The sequence below is a fragment of the Mastigoproctus giganteus genome, chromosome 9 (assembly GCF_048544385.1).
Source record: "Mastigoproctus giganteus isolate SK-2022 chromosome 9, ASM4854438v1, whole genome shotgun sequence".
Classification (NCBI taxonomy): domain Eukaryota; kingdom Metazoa; phylum Arthropoda; class Arachnida; order Uropygi; family Thelyphonidae; genus Mastigoproctus; species Mastigoproctus giganteus.
In genome coordinates, this window is record NC_143583.1 from 161,911,314 (window position 1) to 161,930,803 (window position 19,490).

Consider the following 19,490-nt stretch of genomic DNA (forward strand, 5'->3'; position numbering starts at 1 on the left):
CAGACAGGAGAGACTTTTTAGAGATGGGTCATTAATTAACCTAACTATCCTTTTCCAAATGAAATCTTGAAGCCTGAGAGAGAGTTTTGGGGCACTGCCCCAGATGTTGAAACAATATTCCACGGTAAGGTAGATTTGTGATTTGTATAATGAACAGTTGTTTGGAAGGAAAGTAATGCCGAGAGTCAAAGAGAAAACTCAGGTTTTTAGATGCGGTGGAACCAATATTTGCAATGTGCATACGCCAAGATCAGAAGTCAGGGTAATACAAATAGTTATATATGATCTGGCCTATAAATCAGAGTGTCATCAAAGATAAGCATAGGAGAAGAAGAAACCTTTTTGCAAGATATACGACAGAACTCAGTTTCCGAAGAATTGAAATCAAGTACATTAGCTTTTCCCCACTGAAGAATTACCTGAATATCAACATTTAAGGAATTGGTAGTGGATATTTGAGAAGTTCATGCGGTTTGTGCAGAGCAAGGTTTCTCAAACTGGAAAGTGGAATGTACTGCTATCATCAGCAAAACTATGGATAGTATTTCTGGTCAATAGAGACAGGTCATTAATATACAAGAGGAAAGGAGTGAGAGAAAGAACTGAACTTTGGGGAACACCAGTATTAGTGGTTAGAAGACAGAGAGCCATCTACTATCACCTGCAGTGAGCAGTCAGAGAGAAAACTGGATATCCAATTACAAAAAACAGTTAGCAAACCCATAAGATGGAAGCTTATTTAGAAGACCTTTATGCCAAACACAATCAAGAGCCTTTGAAATATCAAAAGCAACTGCTTGAGTTTCACAAACTTTTCTATTGAATTTATCCACAGATGGGTAACATAAGCCAGAATATCATCAGTGGATCGACACTGGTAAAATCCACACTGGTGATCATCGATCAGATGAAAAGTTTCTAGACAGTTTACGAGTTTGCAGTTAACTGATTTCTCCATTACTTTAGAAAGTGTAGAAGTAATTGCAAGGGGAAAATAATTGGATGGGAGAAATTTGACAACCATTTTAGGAACTGGGTGGATATGAACAAATTTCCAAGCAAAAAGGATAACGCCTTTGGAATTAGTAACAGAAAAAAGTGGCACAGAACATGCATAAGTTCAGGAGCACACATTTTGAGAACAAGTGCAGAAATACCCTCCAGACCTGGAGCTTTCTTACCTTCAAGATTGTTCAAAATCCTTCTTACATTCTTTTGAAGAAAGCCTGCAGGAAGAACTGAGTGGAGTGTACTGGGAATAGTTTGAGAGGGTTTACCAAGATCATTAATGCTGGTGTTAGAAGAAAGCAGGAGACTAGCAGGTTGGCTTTATCTTTATCTGAGATGGCAATAGAACCATTGGGCTTCAACAGAAAGGGCAGTAGAGATGGGAAAAAGCTGCAGGTAATGACTTTGGAAAGAGCCCTGCCATTTGAACAAGAAGCAAGTTTTTTGTACTGTTAGCCTGTTCAAAAACTATTTTGGACTGATTAATAACTGCTTTACAATTACTGCAATCTTTGGTGTAAGCAGAAAATGAGGATGGAGATTTTAATGCAAGCCAATTGCAATATGCAATGTTCTTATATTGAACAGCCTTAGCACATTTATTGGAAAACCAGTGTTTAGAAAAAGGACAAGATGTTACGGTTGAGTGTGGAATAATGGTAATCTTTCACGTTTACCATCGTAAAGTTTAACAAACTGCAATGCTAATTTTAGAGTGAGTAAAAATAAAGACCACTTAATAAAATGCTGATGAAATTTTGCACCATATATATGAAAGAAAAAAGAAATCCCAGGAAATAAAATGGGAAATTCAATTCCACCTTACAAGAATAATTTCACTAATACAATCTGAGCAAACATTGACACCAGATTTGAAACATTAATCCAACAAAGGAAAAGAAGAAAAAATCTAGCAGATCATCCTATTTTGCATTCTTGTAATGCAAATGTAATGATCTGAGGTACTCTAAATACCTCATATCCTAGACCATATGCTTAAAAGGGTTGTTTCTGAGAAAAAGATGAAGGGTATTGGCTGCGTGGTTAGGATTGTCCGGTATTACGGTAGGTTGTTTGTTTGGGGATTTATTAGGCACATCGGCAACTATGGCCATAGTGCGCCAATTATGGCAGGAAAATGAACAATCGGTGTGAGGGCATTAGTGAACGCAAAAGCCTCAACATCTCAATGAGCTGGGTCAGTGTGGCTAGAAAAAGGAAACCAGCTGAAGTCATGAACATTAAAATCATGAAGGAAAATTACCTCATTAGGATAGTTAGACTGGATAAAGTCAAGTTTCATAGAGAGGAAGTAGGAGAATTTCAAGTGATTAGTGGACTTGTGTGAATGATAGAGGCAACAGAGGAATTTGACAGAATGTGGTAGAGAGATTTTAAGTCAAAGAAGACTGAAAAGAGGAGATTCCAAATTGCTGTCTCTGACAAAGAATATCAGAGCAGACATATACATAAGACTACCTTTGATGCAAAAGGAATCATACAGTGAATAATTTGGACAACTGAGATGGGCAATAGATGAATCAACTGATAACTGAGATTCTGTCAGAAAGAGTACATGGGGTTAAGTGAAAAAAGACATCACTGATATTGGAACTGAGACCACATATATTTTATAGTAAGTAAAGGCTGGGGTAGGGAGGACATGCTGTGCGAAGTAATAAAATTCTGGGATATGGCATACACATTGAGAATGTATCCATCTGCTTAACATAACAAGGCCTTGACAATACACCCCCATAAATACACACTACTTAGACTCCCACAAGTCACCATCTGGCAGAGGAAAGGCAGCAAGATTATACAATAGCTGATCCAAAAGCCACCTAGAGTGATACCAATAGGTTCAGACCAGTGGACTATCTAGCAGCCAATTTGCAAACATTATTTCAGAGCTGTACCCTCAAAATGTAGAAAGACAAAATCTCGCCAGGATATCTATCATAAACTCAAAAGAGATCAATCATACTGCATGATGAAAGAGATGGGGAAGTTTGCTGCAACTTTCCTCTGGAGACTAAACATGGGTTCCACTACTTCACACCTCCAATATGCAAATTGGTGGTATTGCATTGGTTGAGGAGAGTCATCTACCACCTAGTATTGCCTGGTAACAAGAAGCAGCATTCCTCCATGTGGTGTGGGCACCACACCTCAACCCTGCTCACATTAGTGTGCACTTGGGTGATTACCTCCAATATACTATGTTCCGTATTTCAGGACTTGCACATGCAGGTTACACCCAGGGTTACAAACATCCTCTGCTTGCACCTTCACAATGGCACAAGCAGAGGATTTTGCTCTAAGGCCCATCTGTCTTAAATGTCACCCGAATATCAGTTCCATCCGTGTTTTAGACTCCCAGGTAGCAAACCCAGCTTGACATATCTGAGAGAATGTCTGTAATGTAACACCCTCAAGACCCAATTTTGATATCATACACTTGAATTTCAGGAAGGCTTTTAATACTGTTTCACATATAAGACTGCTGTACAAACTGTAGTAATGTGCATTGTTTTCAATATTATTAATATTGATTAAGGTATATAAGACTTCATACTTTAGTTTGTAGATAATAAAAAGATTGGCAGGGTTGTTAGTGACAGTTATCAGCAACAAGATCTAGGAAAATTAAGTTGATGGGCCTGAGAAATGGCAGTTGAAGTTTAACACTGAAAAATGCAGGGTACTGTATTTGGACAGTCATCACAGATTAACAAACCAACTACATAGTACTACACTCAAGGTAGTGGAAAAAGACCTTGAGGTAAATAAGCATTCAAATATGAAGTTCTCTAAGCAGTACAGACAGACTTCAAGGGCAGCTCATGAGGATAGCTTCTTATCCCTACTAGCAGTGATAAGAAGGTGATTATCCCTTTGTACGAGGGTGTATCAAAAAGTTTGTACCCTCACCTATGTAATGGTACAAACTCCATGTATAGAAACACATTTCTCCCATCTATGGATCAGTTGTGTAATGCCTGAATCATAGAAATCCACACTTTGCCTGAAACCACGATTTCACGTGGTTTCAGGCAAAAATGGATGCTGCTTTGATTCGTTCCTGACGAATCAAAGCAGCATCCACGCAATGGTTTCTTTAGTCTCAACATGTCTTTAGTCTCTGGATCATACTGATACACCCAGCATTCGTCATTTGTTGCCAACCAATCAAAAACATCCTCAACATCCGTTGGTGAGAACAATACCTTTCACATTGCTTCTGTGAAGGCGTCAGAAATTGTGCAGAGAGTTGTGTAAAATGCTGTGGGCAGACCCATAACTAATTCCCACTGCGTTTGCGATGAAATGAATTATCACACGTCTGTCACCCAGCACCAGCTGCTCAACCTTTGCAACCATCTCACTGTCTGTGAATGTTGACAGCCTTCCTTCTCTTGGCTCATCAAAGACACTTGGGCGAAGGCAAAGAAAGCCAACACGAGAAGACAAGAAAAATCAGATAACACGCGGAAAATTAGTTTCCCGATACGGCACTCTAGCACTGCTCGCTCGGTAAACAGACAGTAGGTGTTATTGGTCTGGAGCAAAGTCGAGAATGATATATTGGCTGACAGGTAGGTGCAGCAAATGATGTGCTCATTGGTGCACGAACACAACACATGATAACTGGTTTAGTATCACTTTAGTAGCACTCAGAAGCACTAATGGTTACTTTCCCTAATGAATGCTTTCCATAATGGCGAAAAAAGGGTCAGGTTACCTCCACTTGAATCCCATGGGAGCTAGATCCCCTCCCGAAGTGGAGGGGATAACTTAACCTTTTTTCTTTAGAATCACAGTCATATTTAGAAACACATTCATAAAAAAATAAATTTTTTTCTAACTGTTATTTTTATTTTCTTGTTCAATAATATGCCCTAATGGTGAAAAAAGGTCAGGTTACCTCCATTTGAATCCCATGGGAGCTTGAACCCCTCCCAAAATGGAGGAGGTAACCTAACCTTTTTTTCTTTAGAATCATGGGTGGACTAGGCCATAAATTATTAACAATAATTTATTAACAAAATATTAATTTTTTATTAGTGTCCTTTTATTTTTAAGGTCAGGCTACAAAATATAACGAAAAATAAAGAAACCATTTCCTTTTTTTGTAACCAAACCTAAATCAACAGTATAGGAAAAACACTCACAAACTCCAAAAACAGAACGAAACTTTTATTAATTTAGTTTTCATCAAAAAACCAACCGTTTTATTTTCCTTACAAATTTCTTCCACCTTTTTATTAAGATTCATCGCTACTATTACCTGTTTACCATTCACCACAAAACTATTATGCACTGTTCTTTACTCATAAATACACATTATAATGCCAACCAATAGCTTGTCATCTGTCACACCCACAACCTATCATTTCATCGTTTGCCACACCTACCTGTAAATCAATATACCCTTCTTGATTTCGGCTCCAGACCAATAACACCTACCATCTGTTTACCGAGCAAGCAGCACTAGAGTCCGGTATTAGGAAACTAATTTTCCACATAATTTATCTGACATTTCTCATCCTTCCAGTGTTGGCTTTTTTTTTACCTTAGCCGACACTTGTATGACTGCGCTGGAACTCCCATTTCCACTTTTTTACAGTGTCATAGAATGAACAATTCTGCCCATACATAGTTTTAATTTCTTCGTCAATTTCCTGAGCTTTCTTGCCCTGCAAATGCAGGAACTTGATCACTGCAAGATACTCCACTTTATCAACCATAGCATCCTTCCTCACATTCCGGGCTCCACCTCTGGAATACAATCACCTACGAGAATGAAATTTCACATATCAGTTATTGAATATGTAGGCAACTTAAATTAAAAACGGCATCTTCCTACTGATGTTTTATCTAGGTCAGAGTATGAAATTTTTGATACCCCATCGTATCAGGCTATTGTCAGGTCACATCTTGAGTACTCTATACAGGTCTGGATGCCTCACTTTAGGAAGGATGTGATCCTGCTGGAAAGAGTGCAGGGAAGAGCATCAAAATTTGTGAAAGGAAACAAAAGAGAGCTCTTACCAAGAAAGGCTTCAAATCTGGAAATTACAGCATCTGGAAACTAGGCAGCTGCAGGGACATCTGATTGAAGTGTTTAAGGCCCTGAATGGACTGAGTAAGCTAAACATTGATTGAATTCTTCTTCCTGCTGAAACTACACATAATAAGGGACATAAATTCAAATGGTGGAAGGATCATTGCAAGATATATGTGCAAAATTTTGCCTTCAGCCAGTGGTTGGTTGATTGTTGTCTAGTCTAGAATCTGTTCAAACCACCCACTACCACATCTGTTGGTCTGGTAGTGGGTGGTTTATTAGATAAATTTTTGAAGTGTGTGTGTGTGTGTGTGTGTGTGTGTGTGTGTGTGTGTGTGTGTGTGTGTGTGTGTGTGTGTGTGTGTGTGTGTGTGTGTAAGGTCAGCTTCTAATAATCTTCACATAAGAAGGTACTGAATTTAGAATTTTTAGATGACAACACTATTTCAAATGAACGACAATATTTTTTTCCCAAGGTAATATCTTAATAATAATTATATCAGTAAGTTATATAATTTTTCCACGTTATCTGCGAGTGGCTTCATTACCCTATGGCAAAACCATTAATGAAATGTCAGATTTATGGTTGTTAAAAGGGAAGAAAACTACAAAAATTCACATTTATAAAGAGCAATACATAAATTAGAAATACAATACAGGCTAGGAAAACATAATACCTCTCCGCAATTTGGTCTGCTATAATACCAGCCTGAGGAAAGAGCCTCAGTCTGATTCCGTCTTTGGCTTAAATAGAAGAATGCTTCCTGTTGGATGGGAGAAACTTAAGAACTATTTTCATAAAATTAAGTTCATCTCAGGTGATGGATACATGTGCCTCTTCTCCCAAAAAACTAAATTTTTTTCATCCCACAAACAAAGCAACAACAGGCTACATACAATTTATAACATAATGTGCGGAATTCACATGAGCTTAACTATTCTAAAGCACCACAGGTGTCCAGCTTGTGCTAAAACTAGTAGAACAATTATGGGTAATGCAAACTAGTTTCATTGTCATCTTATTGCAGTTAAAATGCATTCTGAAAATTAACATCATCAATGGTTTTCGCTAACAATTTAAAGACAACGACATCATTTTAAGTCACAAATAATTTAATAAAATCTTCAGCTTTTCATAAAGCAATACCAGGGTTTCAGATTGCCTCAGGAAGACATAATTTCTTAATGGCTCTGTTGTGAGATTAATAATATAATCCTTGTTCCATGAGGAAAAAACAAACATTTTCCTTGTTAGTCTAAACCTACTTACCGAAAATTAATTATTCTTTCTTTTAGTTTCCCCATCTAGGGTCTACCTAGAAATTAGAGTAAAAAGAGAGTAGGAGTGTGTGTTATAGGCCTAATGACTCTAATGAGTACAATGAACAATTTTACAGAGAAATAGAATGGGCCAGTAAATAAGATCATGTTATAATGGGTAATTGTAACTTCTCAGATATTGACTGGCACTTTCAGTGGTCACACGCACACTAGCAAGACTTTTGTGGATTTATTCCATGATTGTTTTCTGCAACACCATGTTGGAGAGGCAACCAGAGAGGGTAATACTCTTGATCTGGTTATCAGCAGTGATTATTCGTGTATAAAGAATTTGAAGATAAAGGAACCATTAGGTGGCTGTGATCACAGTGTACTGATGTGGGATTTCTTAAAGATATAATAACAATGGGGGTAAAGGGAAGGGTTTTTGCTTTCATAAAGGTGACAGTGGAATGAGACAGTTATTAAATTCTGTACAGTGGGACCAACTGATGATGATGTCACTAACAGAAAATTCTAAGTGGGAAGCATTCAAGAAACTACTAGGAAACTACTAGCCTTTCATACCGATTAAGAAATACTGTTAGTTCATCTGACATCATAAATGGATGTCAGATGAACTAATGAGACTCGTGGCAGAGAAGAAAAATACAGGGGATGCATATATATTATCAGGCGACACAGAAGCCTATGATAGATATAAGCTAGTCTATAATCAAGTCACAAAGGAGGTTAGACAAGCATTAATAAGCAAGAATTTTTTTTTTTTTTTTTTTTTCATTAGCATGTTCTCCTAAATGACAATGTACATCAGGTTAATTATAGTAGTACTATTATTATTATTTCTCCCTGATTGGGGATTCCACCTCATGATGGGTATTGCTACCAAGTACACAGGGTAATTGTTCATATGTCTGGTGTTACTGTTGGCCAAGGAACTCTGACTATCCTAGAGGTGTTCAGGTTTGCGACTTTCTGGAGTTACTTATAGGTCTTCACAGTCTTCACTGTGAGACCTATTGCTGCTAGGCTCTTATGTAGGGTCTTTGGCACCATACCTGTGATTAACACGATGATCAGGATGGTCATTACTTGTTGCATATGCCACATCTCTTTGTTCTCCTGTCTTAGGTTCGTGTACTTCCTGATTTTTTTCCCATGGATTTTCTGCAGGTTGCCAGTGTTGGGTACCGCTATGTCAATCAGATAGGTAGCCTTTTCCTTCTTATCCACAAGGGTTATGTCCTGTCTGTTGTGCAGGATTGCCCTATCCGTTATTATTGCGCGGTCCCAGTACATCTTGTAGATTGGGGTCTCTAATACTGCCTGGGGTTCGTACTTGTAGTATGGTACACTTTCTTTGAACAACTGGTATTTCCTTGCTAGCTTCTGATGTATTATCCTGGCTACCTGGTCATGTCTATGAGTGTACTCAGTCTGGGACATCACCTTGCATCCCACGATGATGTGTTAAATTGTTTCTGAGGCCAGGTGGCATTGTTGACATGCGTCATCGAACACACCGGGCTCCTTGGCAATGTATTTTCTATAGTTCCTGGTGTTGATTACCTGGTCTTCGATGGCGAACATGATTCCTTCAGTCTCTTGGAAGATTGTCACGCTCATGAGCCATGCATTGGAATGAATTTTATCTATGTCATCTTGATGGAGATGATCATTGTAGTGTCTGCCATGGAGTGTCTTCTCTGCCCATCTTTCTAGCTTCGTTTGTACCTCCAGGTTGGGGTGGACTCCTCGCTTAGGTTGAGTGGGGTATACTGCTTGTCTATCTTCCTTATGGCCTGGTGGAGTGCTGCTGTCTGTTTCTGGAAGTAATCCTTCAGGTTTAACTATCGCTGTCTTCTGTTGCTCAATGAGGTCTATTAGGCCCCTTCCTCCTCCTTCCTGGGCAATTGTCAGTCTCTCTCTCTAAGATATCAGGTGGTGTAAGCGGCTCTTGGTCATCATTGTCCTCGTCTTCCTCATATCCTCCAGCTCGGTGTTAGTCCAATCTATGACCCCGAAGGAGTATGTTAGCACTGGTACTGCATAGGTGTTTATGGCTTTAACTGTGTTCCCTCCATTCAGCTTTGCTTTCAGCAGGCTTCTGAGTCTTTGATGGTATTTTTCAGTCAGACAGGCCTTAATTTCCTTGTGCTGTAACTGCTGAGCCTGTATCATCCCCAAGTATTTGTAGGCCTCTCCCTCTGTCATGGCTTTGATCTCTTTACCACTCTGCAGGTGGTAGTTTCGGTTGGCTAATTTTCCCTGATGCAATCCATGGGTCTTGCATTTGTCTAGACCAAATTCCATCCTAATATCATTGCTGAATTCTTCGGTGATCTGGAGTAGTTGCTGAAGGTGCTTTTTGGTTCCTGTGTAGAACTTGATGTCATCCATGTACATCAGGTGGGTGAGGGTGTACAGGTTCTTCCTTCCTTCTTTGAGGTTATATCCATACTTGCTACTGTTGAGCATGGTAGATAGCATGGGTCTTGCATTTGTCTAGACCAAATTCCATCCTAATATCATTGCTGAATTCTTCGGTGATCTCGAGTAGTTGCTGAAGGTGCTTTTCGGTTCCTGTGTAGAACTTGATGTCATCCATGTACATCAGGTGGGTGAGGGTGTACAGGTTCTTCCTTCCTTCTTTGAGATTATATCCATACTTGCTACTGTTGAGCATGGTAGATAGCACGTTAAGTGCTAGACAGAACAACAATGGGCTTAGAGCATCTCCCTGAAAGATCCCTCTCCTGATGGGGACTGGCTTAGTTGTAATGTTTTCAACCTTAATGGTGGTACTCCATTTCGCCATGGTTTCTCCTAGGAAGTTTGTTACTATCGGATTGACTTTGTAGACGTTCAGCACCTCTATTAGCCAGCTATGAGGCACGGAGTCAAAGGCCTTGCAGTAATCGATGCAGGTTGTACATGTTGCAACGCTTCTCCACAAATGTGGCAGCTATGATTAATTGCTCCTTGCATCCTTTGCTCAGCCGCTTGCATCCTTTCTGCTATTTGGCCATCATGTTCTGGCTCTCCAAGTGGTCTGATATCTTCCTGGTTATGCAGCTGGTCAGGATCTTGTACATTGTTGGGAACGCAGGTGATTGGTCTATATTTCACCAGGTTTCTTGTGTCTTCGTCTTTAGGCTTCAGATATGTGATTCCTTGAGTGAGAAACTTCAGGATTGTCTCTGGGTGCCTTATCATTCGGGTGAATTGCTCTGCCAGGTGCTTGTGTGTGCAAGTGAGTTTCTTGTACCAGTAATTGTGGACGTTATCTATTCCTGGAATTTGCAAGTTGTGAGAGTTCTTGATCGTCTGTTTTACTTCTTCTTCTTCCCGAATCTCCCATCCTCTCATTTCTTGTACGTCCTTGGTTTTCTTGCGTTCTAGTTCTATCCAGGTGGCTCGGCTGTTATGTCTTACTTTCCTGCTCCATATGTCTTAGGTTTGTGTACTTCCTGATTTTTTTCCCATGGGTTTTCTGCAGATTGCCAGTGTTTATTATTATTATTAGCCATATGGTGCAAGGAAGCCTGAGGCTTATGCTGCACCAGCCAAAAAATAAAAAAAAAAAAAAATTTCCCACACTACCCTGAGAGAGAGAGAGAGAGAGAGAGAGTGTCAGAAGTAGAAGAGAATCATCAGCAAGGCAAGAAAGAGAAGAATGATAATATCTAGCTCAGGACCCAGGTTTGCCAAGCCCGTACTAGTACTACTATTAATTAATACTAGTCTATTACCACTGCTACCACTACTTCTACTACTAAATTATTAGTATATAATATTTTTTTGTCTTTTTTTTCCCTTTTTTCAGATATAAAAGTATAAATTATAAATCATCTCTCCAAAATGTAGTCTCACAAATCAGGAGCCCAGAAAAGGAAAGACAAGAAAGAACGAGAGGAAAATGAAAAAAGGGGTCAACAAATGCTCTTTCGATTTGGATTAAGTGTGGCTTCAAAAAATTTTTCATTTAACTCACCTACAAGAATTGGACCAAGAAGAAACTGGGTCAACAAATGCTCTTTCAATTTGGATTAAGTGCGGCTTCAAAAAATTTTTCATTTAACTCACCTACAAGAATTGGACCAAGAAGAAACTGTTGGAAACCTCATATGCAAACAAGGAGCAGTTGATTTGGGTAATCATGCACAGGATTTTGATGAAGGGGCAGATGTAGAAAATGAAAATGGAAAACAGAAAGAAACAGACACACAGGAGCATGTGGAAGTGAATTTGGAAAACAAAAGGAGTAATCATAATGTAGGCCTTGACATTGGAGTTTCCTTTTGAGATGAAAACTCACAACCGAGTTTCCATCTCAAAAGAAAATAGAAAAAGTATGTTACGAATGGTCAGATCCCTCAGCCTAAAACATTCCCAAAAGATAACTCCAAAAAAAAAAGCATACTATTTTCCCAGAAAGCATACTGAAATTTCAAAGCACCAATGGACAACTACATGTAAGAGACTGGCTTGTCTAAAGTCAACAGAAACAAGCATTATATTGCTTTCCATGTCGATTATTTTGGCACAAGACAGTCAGTCTCAAGACTAGCACTTCTGCATCTAAATCTGCTGAAGGCTGGGATTCTAATGGGAAGTGGTGGAAACTGTCCTACAGGGTCACAAAACATGAAAAAGGCAATAATCACAGAGAATGTTACCTAGCTTGACAAGAACTAGAAAGGCACCTTCTGTCTGGGACAGGAGTTGACACGATCTTAGAAGCATCAATCAAAACTGAAGCTATGAAATGGTACAATCTTTTAAAGTGCATCATCGATGTTGTACTCTTATTGGGAGAACGTGGACTGGCATTTACTGGTTCATCCTATCAAATTGGTGATTCAAACAATGGACACTTTTTAGGAATAATTGAACTGCTCTCCAGGTGGGACCCCATCCTTCAGGAACATGTTCTAAGTGTGGAGGAGTCACAGAAAAGGAGTGAGCAGCTTCAAGTTCATTATCCCCCTGACTCACAAAATTAATTTACTGCAGAATGCACGAATCTTGTGATTGTAGAGCTCAAGCTTATGATAATGGGGCAAATATGGCTGGAAAATACAATGGAGCACAGGCAAAAATACAAGAACAATGCTCAACAGCAATTTTTTTCACCTTGCGGTTGTCACACACTCAAATTATGCGGAAATGAAGCTGCTGAATGCATATCTGAAGCAATAACCTTTTCGGAACAATTCAAACTGTGTACCACCTGTTAAGTTCTAAGCGGTGGGAATTACTACAAAACCGTATTGGTTCTCTTCTTAGTATGTCTGAAACAAGATGGTCAGATCATGTTGAATGTGTAAATCCTTTTGCAGCTCACTTGCCCGACATTAAATCAGCACTGGAAGACCTCCTAGAACTAAATTTGACAGCTAAAACAAGAAATGAAGTCCATGGAGTTTTATTATATGTGACATCTTTTTCCTGTGTGTTAATGTCAGCTGTGTGATACAAAAATATTAGCTGGAATAGATATTTGCAACAAGGTCATCCAAGCTAGAGATGTCACACTGGATGCTGAAGTAGCAAACACAGAAACTCTCCTCACAGATCTGAAAAACTTCGAAACAACTGGAAATGCATGTGGAATGAAGCCAAATTGGCTGCTGCAAACCTAAATATAGATACAAAACTCTCCCGTAGACGTAGTGGAGTTAAGCCCAACAGGGCAAAGCTGCATGATTACAGCACACCTGATGCTGACTTGGAGGAAATGAATGACGCATATGATATATGACGCAGATATGCCAGAAGAGGCCTATTTCAGAAAGTGTGTGTTTCACGTTTTGGTAGACAATGTTATAGCAGGATTACTTGTCTGCTTCAATACTGTTAAGCAGTTGGCAGAAAAATTGATTTCTTGTGGCGATATTTCACTATGTCTGAAAGTGATGTGGAGAGAAAAGCTATATCTTTATCAGAGCAATATTCTGCTGACCTTAACGGTGATGATTTTGGAAAAGAAATGCAACGTTTACCTTCAGTACGTAAGGCAAATTTTGTAAATGCACAGTTAAAGCCATTAGATCTGTTGAACTCGTTAACTAACTACAGACTTGGTAATCTGTTTCCAAATGTTTGTGTTAGCTTTATTAAGAATACTATTAACAATTCCAGCAACAGTAGCTTCTGCAGAGCATTTAGCAAATTCAAGCTGATTAAGAATTATTTAAGGTCTACAATGTCTCAGGAACATCTTGTGGATTTGGCCAGGCTAAGAATTGAATCAAACATTGCCAGAACAATTAATTTTCATACTGTGATTCAAAATTTTTCACAAAAAAAGGCCAGGAAAGCTAGTTTTTTTTAATTAAAGTAAATACGTAGCCTATCTGCCATTTTTTTTCCCCTTTTTTTTTACTAATAATTATGTCTTCTGATGATCTGATCTGCATTGCAATATAAAATGATGTTTCAATGTGAATTCTTTCTCCTTATCTGTATTCTATCATAAACAAAGATGGTCATCAAATCAAATGTGCTTTCTTCTCTCCGACCTTTTATTATATATTTTTTATATTTATCATGGAGGGAGTATAGGAGCATAAGGCCTCAAAAATGCAGAAAATCAACAGAGCACTCCATTCCACCCCTCTCTCATCTTCCATACCTTTTTTAGCTTTACAGGCTACAGCTCATGGAATAAAACCATAGTGGATAAAAACAGGATGACTAATGGAGAAGGGAAGAGGGCCCGAAAGAAACTTTGTACCCCCTTATAAAATTCCTCTCAGAGGCCCTGCCAACGGGATCTAGAAAAGTTGGGTAGATGGGCTGAGAAGTGGCAACTGAAGTTTAACATTGACAAATGCAAAGTACTGCATATGGGTAGAAGTAACCCAGAGAAACATATCAACTGTGTGGTATGTTTCTATCACCCTACACTTAGGGTGATAGAAAATGAAAAATATCTCGGAGCAATTGTGCAGTCAGTATGAAGTTTTCTGAGCAAATCAGATAGGCTGCCAGAGCAGGTCGTGGGGTATTGTCAATAACATACAAGAATTTTTCTAACAGGGAAAAGGAGGTGATTATCTCTTTGTATAAGGTAATGGTCAGGACACGCCTTGAGTACTGCAAACAAGTCTGGCTGGAATATGGTTATTGACTGCCAATTCCAATTTCAGTTAATTCTTGAACTTGCCTGACTTTTAAACAAAACAAACTGCACTAAAAGTAATGCAGCTTGGCTGAAAATTTATGAAATGCTAAATCAAGTTGGTACCAGTATTAATAGTTTAAAGTGTTTGAAGAAAAAAATAAATAGGTAATCCTATCTGAAATGATATTTAGTATTCAGGGATTGTTATTATGAGTAGGGCTGTAACTCAAGACAGAATGAAGTAAAAAATAAATAATAATAAAAAACATTTAGTTTCTGAAGTAATCAGTGGGAGTTTTATTTATTTATCCTTTATTTATTACTTCATTTTTTTTTAAATTACTTTGAACATCTAAAAATTTTCACAGGGGACCCTGCACACCTGACAGCAAGACCTCATTTTTTTGTGGGGTCTCAAATTATATGAAGGTTAGGTTGCTGATATCCCCTTCCCCACATAAGCATAAATAAGAAAATTTACACATGCAAATTTGCTTGTGTAAATTTATATGCTTAATAAATAAGCATAAGATACTTAAAATTTAAGTATAATATAGGTATAGTTAAACACTCATACTTAAATTATACATAAATAATAAAATACTTATTTATACTTAAATTTGCTAACATGCATAAGTAAATGAAGTTACATATTTTTGGTTCCTCTTATAGAAAACCTACTGTGCTAAAGTAAAACTAGGTGAACTTCTATAAACCAAGTATGCATGTATATAAATTTTGTTTAAAATGAATATAAAAAAATCTTAAATAAGTACAGTTTGGTTTGGTTTTACTGGCACAACAGCAACCTAGGGAATAAAACACAAAACACAATAAATGAGAAGACATATTAAAAGTACAGAAATGAAGGTTAAAATATTACAGTTACCCGGGAATATTGGTTACTATATCAGAAAAGGATTTGTACAAAAATATGTATAAGAACAGTCAACAAAGGCATAAACGATATATAAAATGTAATAAAAATAATATATGTTAACAAAAGATTATAGGTTAAAAAGATGTAAATAAGTTTATCAGTTTTAAATAGTTAAAAACAGGCTGACACGTGGTCATTGTCAGAGCGTATCTGACTAAGTGTATAGGGCTCAGTCAAAAGTGGTAAAAGATATGCGTCGTTCATATCCAAAAATAAGTACAGTCAAGCTGAGTCCTAAAGGATGCACCTTTAAGGAAGACCACATTTAGACTAATGACAAACTTTACTGTCCTTATTAATCTATATTGTCATCTAGCCCAAGTACCGAATAATTAACTGGTCTAAACAAAAAGCCAATACTGTGTGGTTGTGACACTGACCTTTCCCTCTCCTGCACTGCCAACTGCCTGCCATCATAAAACAGACAAGCTATAACTATGAGAGATCAGGTATTTCATCAGGGGACTAAACCTGACCATGTATCAAATTTTGAATCAGGGGTTCAGTAGTGTGAGTGAGGTTGTATATTCTGAATCTGCATAATTTTAAACACTACTATGGTCCCCATGGTCCCCCCCATTTAGTTATCTTATGAAATTTCATGGTTCCATTATTATGAAAATATTCTACTTACCAACTTCAAACGCAGTGAACTCCACATGGTAAACATCATTATGATTATCTAAAAGCCTATACTGAATAGGATTTTTAGAAGGACCTGAATAAAAAAAAAAAAAAAAAAAGATTAGAACAGAATTAATGCCTGGTAATAAATATACAATAAAAACTAACTCATAATAAAAACAGACAAAGAGTAACATACTGGTCCTCCTGGTTTGGGGTTGTGCGGGAGGCTGGTTCCCTACCCATGTAAAAAAAAAAAAATAAAAACTCATAAAGCTCAAAGAGGAAAACTGGACGGACAAAGGGATGCGACTCGGACTAGGAAAAGGAAACGAAAAGGAATAACGGACATTTTAAATATCGTAACATGGAACATAAGAGGAGGATTAGGATATAAAGAAGTCAAAATACTGAAAACAGAAGAAAGTAAATATAGCAGTCATAAAAGAAACAAAGAAAAAATTAAAAGCTATGAAAGATTATGATTCTTATACAATGATATAACAGTGGAGTAGATCAAAAGGAAAGAGCTAGTGGAGGGGTAGCAATATTAATAGATCGGAAAGGGAAAACCAAAATGCAGAGCTATACATTTATAAACAATAGAATAATAACAGTAAAATTTAAAGTAGACAGAAGTTATGTATAATTGGAATTTATGCTCCAGAAGATGGAAAAGAGGAAGAAACAGATAAATTTTATTCAGAATTACAAAAAGAACTAGATAAGAATGAAAAAAAGGACCAGGTAGTTATTTTGGGAGATTATAATGCTCGGGTAGGGAATAAGCCAATAAAAAATATTATAGGATGTTATGGAGAAAATAAAGTATATGGAAATGGATATAAATTAAGAGATTTTGCAACATTTAATAATTTAAAGATAACAAATACATTTTTTAGAAAACGTGATATACATAAATATACATGGTCGGCAAGAGGTACACAATCAAGAATGGACTATGTAATAGTAACTCAAAAATTAGCAAAACAATATTGAGATACTAAGGTGTTTAGAAGATATGATATTAATTCAGATCATTTTTTAGTGGCTTCAAAAATAGAGTTATGGGCTAAATGGAAGAAGAGAAAAGCTATTAAACAGAGGAAGGAGGAGTTAGGTTACAAAGTATATCTACTTCAAGAAGAAAGTATACAAAATTTATATGAAACAAGGCTTAAAGATGAAATAAGTAAAACATTGGAGAGAGAATAAATAGAAGAAGAATGGAACAATATACAAAATATAATTCAAAAGATAGCAAAAGAGACACTAGGAAAATCCAGGAAAAACTATAAGAAGAGGAAGGTAAAGATATGGAATGAAGAAATAGCTAAAGCAGTACAGGACAAACAAGATAAATATCTTAAATACATACAAAACAGGACAAGGGAGAATGAAGAAATATATAAACATGAATGTAATAAAACTAAAGATATAATAAGGAAGGCTAAAGCAGAGTCATGGGATAGATTTATAAGTACAATAGAACATGATGTTCGTGGAAGACAAAATTTGGAATATAAAATGATGAAACACTGAATGGCAGAGAGAGAGAGAGAGAGAGACACTTCAAGAACAAATATAATAAAGAAAGAACAATGGAAAAAAACATTATGAAGAATTGTGGAAAGGCCCACATATCAAATAGAAGGGATACAGTTAGATCAATTAGTGATATAGATCCGATAACAAAAGAAGAACTGGAAAAGGCATTGAAAGCTACAAAAAATAGGAAAGCAGTAGGAATGGATGGTAAATGCAGAACTGATCAAGTATGGAGGAAGTTTTTTAAAAGATAGGATACTAAATTTATTTAACAAATGTTGGAACCAATATAAAATACCAGAGGAAGGGAAGATAGCAAAAATTATTTCAATATTTAAAAAAGGAAATAGAAATGATACAAATAATTAGAGGGATTAGCATATTAAATACAGTATATAAAATGTTTTTTTTTTTTTTTTTTTTTATGTAAACCCCAAACATGAGAGGTATTAAAACCTATAGTACTTAGTACCGTGCTTGGGTTGGGGGTTGAGAAGACGAAAGAAGATATTTGTTGACACTGGACTTGAATTTCTATAAACTGTAATTTTCAGGAAATACATATGAAGGAAGGTTGTTCCAGAAAACAGCAGTTGAATGAATAAACAAGGAAGATGAAAAGTTGGTTCTGTGAGTTTGGAGTTGGACAGTAAATGGATGTTGGCTGGTGGTGGCACGTGTTCGGACCGTTTTGAAAGAGAGAGCAGGAATTATAGAAGCCAATTCAGAAGAACAATGCCCATGGAAGTATCTGTAGAAGAGGCATGGAGCAGAAACAGTACATCTATGAGAGAGCGAGTGGAGAGACTCTGTTAGAGATGAATCATTAATTAACCTAACTGCCGTTTTCTGAATGGAATCAAGAAGCCTGAGAGAGGTTTGGGGGCACCACCCCAGATGTGGGAACAATATTCCATGGCAGGGCGGATTTGCGATTTATGCAGAGTGAGCAGCTGTTTGGAAGAAATGTAACGCCGAGAGCGAAAGAGAAAACCAAGTATTTTAGATGCAGAGGAAGCAATATTTGTAATGTGCTTGTGCCAAGAGAGATTAGAAGTCAGGGTAATCCCCAAAAGAGATATATCATTTTGCCTAGAAATCGGAGTGTCACTAAAGATAAGCATTGGAGCAGAAGAATCCATTTTGTGAGATATAAGACAAGACTGAGTTTTAGAAGGGTTGAAATCAACTAAGTTGTCTTTGCCCCACTGGAGAATTACCTGAAGATCGGTATTTAAGGAATTGGTAGCAGATTTTCGGGAAATTGAAGCTGACTGAGCAGGACAAGGTTTCTCAAAATGGAAAGTGGAATGCAATGTGCTATCATCGGCAAAACTATTCATAGGATTTCCAGTAAATGGAAGGTCATTAATATACAAAAGGAAAAGAGTGGGGGAAAGAACTGAACCTTGGGGGACACCAGCATTAGTGGAGAAGTTAGAACACAGAGAGCCATTTACCATCACCCTCAGTGAGCGATCAGAGAGAAAACTGGATAACCAATTACTAAAAACAGTTGGCAAACCATAAGATGGAAGCTTGTTTAGAAAACCTTTATGCCAAACACGATCGAAAGCCTTTGAGATGTCAAGAGCAACTAATTGTGTTTCTCCGAACCTTTCCATTGAATTAGACCATAAATGGGTAACATAAGCAAGAATATCACCAGTGGATCGACACTGACGGAATCCATACTGGTGATCGTTGATCAGACGGAAGGTTTCTAGGTAGTTTTAAGAGTTGGCGGTTAATTGATTTCTCCATTACTTTAGAAAGAGTAGAAGTAATTGCAATGGGAGGATAATTGGATGGGAGGGATTTATCACCCTTTTTAGTAACTGGCTGGATATCAGCAAATTTCCAAGCAGAACAAAAAACACCTTTGGAAT

General features: G+C 37.4%; 1 protein-coding gene across 2 annotated transcripts in view; it reads right to left on the reverse strand.

Moving 5' to 3' along the window:
• jbug (filamin-type immunoglobulin domains fbug) overlaps nt 1-19,490 on the reverse strand; it is a 1,114,928-nt gene that overhangs the window by 787,285 nt on the left and 308,153 nt on the right. For both annotated transcript variants that reach the window (XM_090381438.1, XM_090381439.1), the window contains exon 16: nt 16,064-16,147. In XM_090381438.1, coding sequence (XP_090237564.1) covers nt 16,064-16,147 — 84 coding nt within the window. The remainder of the gene's footprint in view (nt 1-16,063; nt 16,148-19,490) is intronic.